This window comes from Gobius niger, assembly GCF_951799975.1.
Source record: "Gobius niger genome assembly, chromosome: 10".
Classification (NCBI taxonomy): domain Eukaryota; kingdom Metazoa; phylum Chordata; class Actinopteri; order Gobiiformes; family Gobiidae; genus Gobius; species Gobius niger.
The window spans coordinates 19,761,075-19,772,634 of NC_136861.1; the positions used below are offsets into that span (position 1 = coordinate 19,761,075).

At 40.5% G+C, this 11,560-nt stretch overlaps 1 protein-coding gene across 1 annotated transcript; it reads left to right on the forward strand.

The window, feature by feature from the left end:
• Positions 1-1,159: 1,159 nt before the first annotated feature.
• Positions 1,160-11,422, forward strand: LOC306969057 (myosin heavy chain, fast skeletal muscle-like). The gene is made up of 41 exons (XM_079564661.1): positions 1,160-1,287; positions 1,374-1,421; positions 1,506-1,726; positions 1,855-1,998; positions 2,084-2,240; positions 2,318-2,345; positions 2,437-2,542; positions 2,620-2,712; positions 2,780-2,843; positions 2,922-3,020; positions 3,103-3,206; positions 3,292-3,430; positions 3,808-3,926; positions 4,029-4,178; positions 4,251-4,421; positions 4,508-4,814; positions 4,937-5,013; positions 5,083-5,170; positions 5,231-5,348; positions 5,441-5,564; positions 5,647-5,783; positions 5,865-6,120; positions 6,223-6,465; positions 6,586-6,762; positions 6,844-6,989; positions 7,428-7,518; positions 7,603-7,992; positions 8,087-8,213; positions 8,286-8,404; positions 8,489-8,685; positions 8,941-9,124; positions 9,205-9,370; positions 9,456-9,580; positions 9,699-10,007; positions 10,082-10,285; positions 10,361-10,486; positions 10,557-10,727; positions 10,796-10,900; positions 10,978-11,073; positions 11,138-11,269; positions 11,348-11,422. The coding sequence occupies exons 3-41, from the start codon at positions 1,523-1,525 to the stop codon at positions 11,360-11,362; spliced, it is 5,808 nt and encodes a 1,935-aa protein (XP_079420787.1). The 5' UTR covers positions 1,160-1,287; positions 1,374-1,421; positions 1,506-1,522; the 3' UTR covers positions 11,363-11,422.
• Positions 11,423-11,560: the final 138 nt, after the last annotated feature.

The following is an 11,560-nucleotide window of genomic DNA, read 5'->3' on the forward strand; positions in this document are numbered from 1 at the left end:
GTTGCCGCGCCAACCATGTAATGTCAATGGGAGTCAAACTACGGACTTTACCTCACACTATGTCACTTCCTGTCAGGAGCCTAACAATTCAAATAAAAATAACTTTTCTGCCCAACATTTCTTCATTTGTTCTTCAAATTGCTGTTTCACTGAAACAAAATGATAATAATTTATTTACAACAGATTTTTATGAATCTAAATATGTTTTTCAAAAGCATAAAAAACTGGTATATGCACTTTAGATACCTTTGAACTTCGTAACTGTACTTTTTGGAGTTTTATCTCAAGTATTTCTACTTGTACTTGAGTAATATTATTTTCAAACAACAGTAAACAACAGTACAAGAATTTAATATTTGGTTACACTTTCTAGTAAATCTGTAAAAGACAAAATCTCATGTTGACAAATCAATATTGAACATTGAAACAATTTTTTGTATTGTATCTTCAATTATTTATCTGATCTCTTTTCAGGGCCAGCCCTAGCCAATATGGCACCTGAGACAGGATTGAACTTTGGCCCTCACAATTGTTTTGTTTCATTACTTAGTAGCTTCCTTTCTATTGACACAAATGTGCTTTTTTTTCCTAAGAAATTGAAGAATGCATAGGGGCACTAAGAACTAAGCAACAAATACACCACATTAATTTAGCCTAGCGTCTAGCGTGCACAAAAGGGCAAGGGATATATATATAAATATAACTTAATACAGTTCATCTTCATGGCCATAGAGGGAAAATGCATTACTCCTTTATGGAGAGGGTTTACATGCAATTTTATTAGTGGAATAGGAGATGTAACCAAATGCTATTTATATCCATATATACCAGCTCAATATAGCTGCTTCTCCAACACCCTCCATCTCACATCTTAAAATGCTAACTACTGTCACTTACATGAACTGTGGAAAATATTGATATTTATTTCTGCAATTTAGGTAAATGTATATAAAATACAAGGCAAGGCAAGTTTATTTATACCACGCATTTCCTACACAAAACTCAGTGCATGTTTGAGAAGTGTAAAGTCTTAACTATACCTTACCGTATTATCCAAGATTAGATTTTTTATGGAGATGTGATCACTGTGGTCACCTTATACCACTGACATTTGAAATGAAAAATCATACTAAAAATGCAGCAGCTATAGGCTGGGTCTCGAGATGACAGGGATGTCCCAGATGCTTGACCAAATCGAGTGGTTAACTGCTGCTGACCAAGCACTGGCAACCTCTATAAAAGCAGCAGTGTGGGCCCCGTGTGAGAACTGACAGGCGACCCATACAGGTTAGTGTGTCTGATCCAACATGATCCAATAATGAGAACAAATTATTATTGTTGTCTTCAATATTTATCATTCTATTCCCTTCCAGCATCCCTTGGGTAGAATATACTGTGCCATACATTTGGGTAGAACTGAGGTATGAAGTCAAAAAGAAAATTACACTAGTTTGGATCAACATGTTCGATTCAAAAAGGTAATAAAAGAAATCTTCTTTCCTTAGACCCAAAAGGTGCCACCATGAGCACAGACGCAGAGATGGAGCAGTATGGCCCCGCAGCCATTTACCTGCGGAAGCCAGAGAGGGAGAGGATTGAAGCTCAAAATACTCCTTTTGATGCCAAGACAGCGTTCTTTGTGGCGGATGCTGCTGAGATGTATCTCAAAGGCAAACTCACCCAGAAGGAAGGTGGCAAAGCCACTGTTGAAACAGAAGGGGGAAAGGCAAGTAGTTCTTCATACTTAACTTAGTTTCTTTACTTTGTTTGAATGATTGGTAGTGACAGGCTTGGATACTGTACGTATGAATATTTTGTAATATTATGGATGATGACAAAGTGCTATTGATTTAGACTGTAACAGTCAAGGAGGACGACATCCACCCAATGAATCCACCCAAGTATGATAAAATTGAGGACATGGCCATGATGACCCACCTCAACGAGCCTACTGTGTTGTATAACCTCAAAGAGCGTTTTGCATCATGGATGATCTATGTAAGGCTGCCCCTAGTTTCTGCCTCATGCATGTGTTATTAGATTTTACCTGGTGTTTTAAATGTTTTTATCTGACATACTTTAGACCTACTCTGGCTTGTTCTGCGTCGTGGTGAACCCCTACAAGTGGCTTCCCGTATACGATCAGCAGGTTGTTTGTGCCTACAGAGGCAAGAAGAGGATTGAGGCCCCACCCCACATCTTCTCCATCTCTGACAACGCCTATCAGTTCATGCTCACTGGTGAGATGTTAACTTGTGTTGCATCTTGGTTTATGATTAGAAACTATTGCAAATTTAAGATTTTTATAATTTTCTAGATCGTGAAAATCAGTCTATCCTAATTACGTAAGTGTTGCAACAAATGCAGAAAATTATAGCAGGCCTAATTTATATACATAATGCTAGTCTCTTAAAATCCACGTCTTTTATTCTTCAGTGGAGAATCTGGTGCTGGAAAGACTGTCAACACCAAGCGTGTCATCCAGTACTTTGCAACAATTGCTGTAGCTGGAGGTAAAAAGGCTGAAAGCTCTAAGATACAGGTAAAATAACTGGAATAAAATTTCCTAGTTTGCTTTTTTATTACAGTTATTATTTTAATGACGTGATATCTGTGCAGGGTTCACTAGAAGATCAAATTATTGCTGCCAACCCTCTGCTGGAGGCTTATGGTAATGCCAAGACTGTGAGGAATGACAACTCCTCTCGTTTTGTAAGTGAAGAAGAAAAATGCATTTTTGGAGGAAATTACGAAACAATTATGAACTATCTCCTTTTAGGGTAAATTTATCAGAATTCATTTTGGCACTTCTGGCAAACTGGCTTCAGCTGATATTGAAACATGTAAGTAGTATTTGCTTACTATTTAAATGCACATAGTTATTTATTTTTTGGAAAACTGCAATTGATTCTTAATTCAAGACCTGCTGGAGAAATCCCGTGTGACCTTCCAGCTGTCTGCTGAGAGGAGCTACCACATCTTCTACCAGCTCATGACAGGACACAAGCCTGAGCTGCTGGGTATAGTGTTATATTATGTTAAATTACCAGTATAGGGGATGCGTAAAATAATGTAAACCATTTTTATATTTTTGTAATCCAGAGGCTCTTTTGATCACCACCAACCCTTATGACTACCATATGATCAGCCAGGGTGAAATCACTGTCAAGAGCATCAATGATGTGGAGGAGTTCATTGCAACTGATGTAAGTTTATTTTTGATATATAAGTATAAACCATTTTGATAGTGTGAAGCAAAGCAAACAACAAATTATGTTATTTGTTTTGCAGACAGCCATTGATATCTTGGGCTTCAATGCTGAGGAGAAATTGGGAATTTACAAGCTGACTGGTGCTGTGATGCATCATGGCAACATGAAATTCAAGCAGAAGCAGCGCGAGGAGCAGGCTGAGCCTGACGGCAATGAGGGTGACTGTCCAAATACAAAAAAGTCTGCATTTCAAAATACTCAATTCAACACAACTCAACACCATTAAAAAACCTAAAAATACAATTTCATTTTCAGTATTGACATACAGGACCCTGGCAACTCAAAAGTTCTAGTAACTGTGTTAGATGGGTGTTACTAGTTTCTTTTTGCTCTATTCACCTGCTCCATTTTTGTGCCAGGAGTGATGACAGCTAACTGGCAACTAGTGATTGTGTAGATTTTTTTTTTATATCGCTTGTCCTTTCATTACAGTAACAGATGTGAGCAATGACAGTTAAATCACTTACACAAAGACACTTGCACCTGAAGCCTCTCATTCGTCCGCTGATTCACTTTTGTGTTTCATTTTTATCAGAGGCTGATAAAATCGCCTACCTCATGGGTCTGAACTCAGCAGACATGCTGAAAGCTCTGTGCTACCCAAGAGTCAAAGTTGGAAATGAGATGGTGACCAAAGGTCAAACTGTCCCACAGGTAACTGCAATTGTTCAAAACATATTTGTTACTCTAGCCTTTTATTAAATATTAACTGGATTGTATAGATTTTTCAAATCTAATATTTCTCTTCAATCTAAGGTTAACAATGCTGTCAGTGCTCTGTGCAAGTCTGTCTATGAGAAAATGTTTTTGTGGATGGTTATCCGTATCAATGAGATGTTGGACACTAAGCAGCCAAGGAATTTCTTCATTGGAGTGCTGGACATTGCTGGATTTGAGATCTTTGATGTAGGTTTATCACTATTACGAAACAAGCTTTCTCACTATGAAGCTAAATAATATTTTGCCTTTCATTTGCAGTTCAACAGCTTGGAGCAGCTCTGCATCAACTTCACCAACGAGAAACTGCAACAGTTTTTCAACCACACCATGTTTGTCCTGGAGCAAGAAGAGTACAAGAAAGAGGGCATTGTTTGGGAGTTCATTGACTTTGGCATGGACTTGGCGGCCTGCATTGAGCTTATCGAGAAGGTAATCGGAAACATTTGTAAAATAAATAAATACCATAAGTACTTCAAGTTTGCATTTCCAGACTAGCACATGTTATTACTTCACAGCCAATGGGAATCTTCGCCATCCTTGAAGAGGAGTGTATGTTCCCCAAGGCCTCTGATACAACGTTCAAGAACAAGCTGCATGACCAGCATCTGGGCAAGAACAAAGCCTTTGAGAAACCTAAACCTGGCAAAGGCAAGGCTGAGGCTCACTTCTCCCTGGTCCACTACGCTGGTACCGTCGACTACAATATCACTGGCTGGCTGGACAAGAACAAGGACCCACTGAACGACTCAGTTGTTCAGCTCTACCAGAAGGCTGCAAACAAACTTTTGGCCCTCCTGTATGCCACCCATGGTGGAGCTGAAGGCAAGCTTCTACATATATAATCTTCATTTATGAAAAGACATACATAATATTCAATTATGGAAAGAAAAAGCTAATTTTGACAATAAAAACATATGAGATGAGAACGTAACTATTTTCAACAGAGGCTTCTGGTGGTGGCGGCAAGAAGGGTGGCAAGAAGAAGGGTGGTTCCTTCCAGACTGTGTCTGCCCTTTTTAGAGTATGTTTTTGCTCTTGTTTGTGATACCACATAAAGGAAATGTGTCATAATTCATTATATTATTTTCAGGAGAACTTGGGCAAGCTGATGACCAACTTGAGGAGCACTCATCCTCACTTTGTGCGTTGCTTGATTCCTAATGAATCTAAGACTCCAGGTAAGATTTTGTCATTTGTTTGTAAGTAAAGTGAATGAAAATTACACATTTGAATTCCAGGCCTTATGGAGAACTTCCTGGTCATTCATCAGCTGAGGTGTAATGGTGTGCTGGAGGGTATCAGAATCTGCAGAAAGGGCTTCCCCAGCAGAATCGTCTACGGTGACTTTAAGCAGAGGTTTTTATATTTATATATGCATATATTAAAATGATATTTTGGCCAAATGTAAGAGGTTAAATGTTAAAAAATAAAACATTTTATGTCCCAAGATACAAAGTATTGAATGCCAGTGTCATCCCTGAGGGACAGTTCATTGACAACAAGAAAGCTTCCGAGAAGCTGCTTGGCTCCATTGATGTGGACCACACTCAGTACATGTTTGGTCACACCAAGGTCTACATATCTTGAATTTATAATATTAAAAACATATATTATTCTTTGGGAGTGTTTCTAAATATTTCCAATGTTGTAACAGGTGTTCTTCAAAGCTGGTCTGCTGGGTCAGCTGGAGGAGATGAGAGATGAGAAACTGGCCTCGCTGGTGACCATGACTCAGGCTCTCTGCAGAGGATATGTTATGAGGAAGGTGTTTGTTAAGATGATGGAGAGAAGGTATTATCTTACCAAATAAAAACATTATACTATGTAAGTTGAATTTGAATAAAAAAAGAATAAATATTTTTTGGCATGCAGAGAATCTGTCTACACTATCCAGTACAACATCCGCTCCTTCATGAATGTGAAAAACTGGCCCTGGATGAATTTGTACTTCAAGATCAAGCCTCTCCTGAAGAGCGCCGAGACTGAGAAAGAACTGGCTCAAATGAAGGAGAACTATGACAAGATGAAGTCTGATCTGGCAACCGCTCTGGCCAAGAAGAAGGAGCTGGAGGAGAAAATGGTTTCCCTCCTGCAAGAGAAGAATGATCTGCAGCTGCAAGTGGCATCGGTCAGCAAGAAACTAAACAATAATTGTACATTTATTAAACTAATGTGATATCATAACATACTAATGTTTGTGCATGTCTTTGTCTCTATATATATCATATAGGAAGGTGAAAACCTCTCTGATGCAGAGGAGAGGTGTGAAGGACTCATTAAAAGCAAAATCCAACTTGAGGCCAAGCTCAAAGAGACAACTGAGAGACTGGAAGATGAGGAGGAAATCAATGCTGAGCTGACTGCAAAGAAGAGGAAGCTGGAGGATGAATGCTCTGAGCTGAAGAAAGACATTGACGATTTGGAGCTCACCTTGGCCAAAGTGGAGAAAGAGAAACATGCCACTGAGAACAAGGTTTGTTTGACTGTGTATTTAAAATGAACATACATACGCATGACACAATAACACAAACAGTAAGAATTATGACTCTTAAAGAAAATTTCAAAAAGTGACAATGTGTTAATGGTGTTATAGGTGAAAAATCTAACCGAGGAGATGGCGTCTCAAGATGAGGCTATTGCCAAGCTGACCAAAGAGAAGAAAGCTCTCCAAGAGTCCCACCAGCAAACTCTGGATGACCTCCAGGCAGAGGAAGACAAAGTCAACACTCTGACCAAGGCCAAGACCAAGCTGGAACAGCAAGTCGATGATGTGAGGCTTTAACAGTTTGCCATATACATAATCCAAACTACTATATTATTCAACCTATTAAAACATCACAATATTTGATAGCTTGAGGGCTCTCTGGAGCAAGAGAAGAAGCTCCGCATGGACCTTGAGAGAGCCAAGAGGAAGCTGGAGGGAGACCTGAAACTGGCCCAGGAATCAATCATGGACCTGGAGAATGACAAACAGCAATCTGATGAGAAGATCAAAAAGTATATCTCACATTTTATCAACTGGTCCGTTGTGTACAGAGATTAAAATAATCCAATCCAACTTTATTTCAAGAGCACTTTAAAAACAAAAACAAAACAAAAACAAAGTCGACCAAAGTCCTGATCACAGAAGTACAAATTAAGAGAAAAAGGAAGAGTAAAAATAGAAATCAATCAAAAGTCAAACCTTTCTGGCTGTGTTATAAGCCCAGAAAAAAGGGTGAAACAAGTGACTCTGCCTGTCTAGGACAGCGAAAGAGTGGTTGCCTCTTGTTTTCCTTTTAGTTTCCTTTTGATCTCCTGACCTGGCTTACCTTTTTGGTGCCTATTAATAGCCAAGCAGCAGAATTTTGTACAAGTTGTTAGTGGGCAAGAGACGACTGCTTGAGCCCAGCATAAAGTGCATTGCAGTAATAAGAAAGTTGTGCTTTCTTTTAGGAAGGACTTTGAGGTCAGCCAGCTCCTCAGCAAGATTGAGGATGAGCAGTCTCTTGGTGCCCAGCTTCAGAAGAAGATCAAAGAGCTTCAGGTAATTAGTGGTGCTGCTTCAGATTTACAGTGTTTTGGTTCAAATGAAGAACGTGTTGATCCTATCATCTATGATGAAATGTAGGCTCGCATTGAGGAGCTGGAGGAGGAGATCGAGGCTGAGAGAGCAGCTCGTGCAAAGGTGGAGAAGCAGAGAGCAGACCTCTCCAGAGAACTTGAGGAGATCAGTGAAAGACTTGAAGAAGCTGGTGGAGCCACAGCGGCTCAGATTGAGCTGAACAAGAAACGTGAGGCTGAGTTCCAGAAGCTGCGTCGTGATCTTGAAGAGTCCACTCTGCAGCATGAGGCCACGGCCTCAGCTCTGCGCAAGAAGCAGGCTGACAGTGTTGCTGAGCTGGGAGAGCAGATCGACAACCTCCAGCGTGTCAAGCAGAAGCTGGAGAAAGAAAAGAGCGAGTACAAAATGGAGATTGATGACCTCTCTAGTAACATGGAGGCTGTGGCCAAATCTAAGGTAAAACTGCTCCTCTGAATGACATATACAAAAGGTCATCTCTCAAGTTTCCCCTGTCAATATAGTAAACCTTAAAAATATTGTATCCTGACAGGGCAATCTGGAGAAAATGTGCAGGACCCTTGAGGACCAGTTTAGTGAGCTCAAGTCCAAAAATGATGAGAATGTTCGCCAGCTGAATGACACTAATGCTCAGAAAGCCAGACTCCAGACAGAGAATGGTATGGTCCTAACCTGAACCGGTTTTAGTTTTGAATCCCGTCTGTTGAGACTAAATGAGGTTGCAATTTTAGGTGAGTTCTCTCGTCAAGTTGAGGAGAAGGAAGCTCTTGTTTCTCAGCTGACCAGAGGCAAGCAAGCTTTCACTCAGCAGATTGAAGAACTGAAGAGACACGTTGAGGAAGAAGTCAAGGTATGAATAATCTTATCACTTAGCTGGTAAATTCAAAGATATCTTGAAAAATGACTGATGCACACTGATTATTATTGTCTACAGGCCAAGAATGCCCTGGCTCATTCAGTCCAGTCTGCACGTCATGACTGTGATCTGCTCAGGGAGCAGTTTGAGGAAGAGCAGGAAGCCAAGGCAGAGCTCCAGAGAGGAATGTCTAAGGCCAACAGTGAAGTGGCTCAGTGGAGATCTAAATATGAGACTGACGCTATTCAGCGCACTGAGGAGCTAGAGGAGGCCAAGTAAGTACATGGGTGGATGGCTTATGTCCTGGTGCACCAACAGTGCCATTACTTCAACAATATATTCGCAATCTAATCCGTGCTGTTTGCTATTTCAATGAATCAAAAAACATATATTTTGCATAATAATAAATCAATTAACAAAGAAAAATAAGGATATACCGTCCTACATTACTAAAATGACTGGATCAAAAGATAATATCGTATTTAGTCACATTAAGTTGATTCTGTTTGTGTGTCTCTATTTCATCACAGGAAAAAACTGGCCCAGCGCCTGCAGGAGGCTGAGGAATCCATTGAGGCTGTGAACTCAAAGTGTGCATCTTTGGAGAAGACCAAACAGAGGCTGCAGGGTGAGGTGGAGGACCTCATGATTGATGTGGAGAGAGCTAATGCTCTGGCTGCCAATCTGGACAAGAAGCAGAGGAACTTTGACAAAGTAAAACATCTAAATAAAACACACAAAAACAGGATGGATGTTCTTTCTCATTCATGCAAACTCAAGTCAAATATTTTCAGGTCCTCTCAGAGTGGAAGCAGAAGTATGAGGAGGGCCAAGCTGAACTGGAGGGTGCCCAGAAAGAAGCACGGTCTCTGAGCACTGAACTTTTTAAGATGAAAAACTCTTATGAGGAGGCCCTGGATCAGCTGGAGACCATGAAGAGAGAGAACAAGAACCTGCAGCGTATGTACATCAACATTTGGAATATGCAACTCTATAAATATTTTAGCTGCATAATAAGCAAGGTTGATGCTTGTTTTCCATTCAGAGGAGATCTCTGACTTGACTGAGCAGATTGGAGAGACTGGAAAGAGCATTCATGAGCTGGAGAAGGCAAAGAAGTCAGTTGAAACTGAGAAATCAGAAATCCAGACTGCTCTTGAAGAAGCGGAGGTAGTATTTTATTATTATTATTATTATTATTATTATTATTATTATTATAAAATTGTAATACATATTTTTATGCTATTTTCATAAATTAATGATATTACAAATACAATGGCATGTCTAGGGCACACTGGAACATGAAGAGGCCAAGATTCTTCGTGTCCAACTGGAGTTGAACCAGGTCAAAGGGGAGGTTGACAGGAAGCTGGCAGAGAAGGACGAGGAAATGGAGCAGATCAAGAGGAACAGCCAGAGAGTCATTGACTCCATGCAGAGCACTCTGGATGCTGAGGTCAGGAGCAGGAATGATGCTCTGAGAATCAAGAAGAAGATGGAGGGAGACCTGAACGAGATGGAGATTCAGCTGAGCCACTCAAACAGACAGGCAGCTGAAGCCCAGAAACAGCTCAGGAACGTCCAGGGCCAGCTCAAGGTCAGAAAACAGATACAAGTTCAATTTAATGTTGTGTTTGAGAACAATGTTACACAATGTTGCTCTGTGACCAGGATGCCCAACTGCACCTTGATGATGCCGTCAGAGGACAGGAAGACATGAAGGAGCAGGTCGCCATGGTGGAACGCAGAAATGGCCTGATGCTGGCTGAGATTGAGGAGCTGAGAGCTGCTCTGGAGCAGACAGAGAGAGCACGCAAAGTGGCTGAGCAAGAGCTGGTGGATGCTAGCGAGCGTGTTGGACTGCTTCACTCTCAGGTTTGGAAAGAACAATTACAGTGATAAATATATGGTACAAAATAAATGAAACTATTTGTATTGTTATTCTAAAAGAACACCAGTCTTCTGAACACAAAGAAGAAGCTGGAGTCTGATCTGGTCCAGGTTCAGGGTGAAGTAGATGACTCGGTTCAGGAAGCAAGAAATGCTGAAGAAAAAGCCAAAAAGGCCATCACTGATGTGAGTTCACATGTCTAACTCCAGAATACACTGTTTATGGCAGGACTCATTTACAATGACAACATTTCAGGCTGCCATGATGGCTGAGGAGCTGAAGAAGGAACAGGACACCAGTTCTCATCTGGAGAGGATGAAGAAGAACCTGGAGGTCACTGTCAAGGACCTGCAGCACCGTCTGGATGAGGCTGAGAACCTGGCCATGAAGGGCGGCAAAAAGCAACTCCAGAAACTGGAGTCTAGGGTGTGTGTCTGCTGAAATATTACTAAAAATGAGTCAAAGATGATAACTGTAATATTTCTCTTTAAAAGGTGCGTGAGCTTGAGTCCGAAGTTGAAGCAGAGCAGAGGCGTGGAGCTGATGCTGTTAAGGGAGTCCGTAAATATGAGCGTAAAGTAAAAGAGCTGACATACCAGGTATTTACTGTAAAACTGGTTAATAATCTTACATTCTCATATGGAAGCATACAATGATTTCATCCCATATTTTATAGACTGAGGAGGACAAGAAAAATGTCAACAGACTCCAGGATCTGGTGGACAAACTACAGCTCAAAGTCAAAGCTTACAAGAGACAAGCGGAGGAGGCTGTAAGTACAAATATTTGTTTATGCAATTCCTTTTTCCCCAGATAAAAACAACTTGCATTAACAGGAGGAGCAGGCGAACACTCACATGTCAAGGCTCAGGAAGGTTCAACATGAACTTGAGGAAGCTCAGGAGCGTGCTGATATTGCTGAGGGTCAGGTCAACAAGCTCAGAGCCAAGAGCCGTGATGCTGGAAAGGTTAGTATCTTGGTTAGTTTTCATCTAGAATAAAGAACATAAATGTACATTCGCCTTAAACAACTTTCTCTTTTACAGGTGGAGTCAGAGTAAGACTTACCTTTCTCTTCAAACCACAAGTTCATAAAATATGAACCCTTTATGGTGGCAGGCTCAGTATACATTATCAATAAAATATCTACCAACTTACTTGTGTCTTCATTAAAAAAGGTCTAAACATCACTCACATAAGAGTTTGAAAGTTGTTGTTTTTTTTTATCATTTTTGTAAACTGTAAAAAAAAAAGTGGGG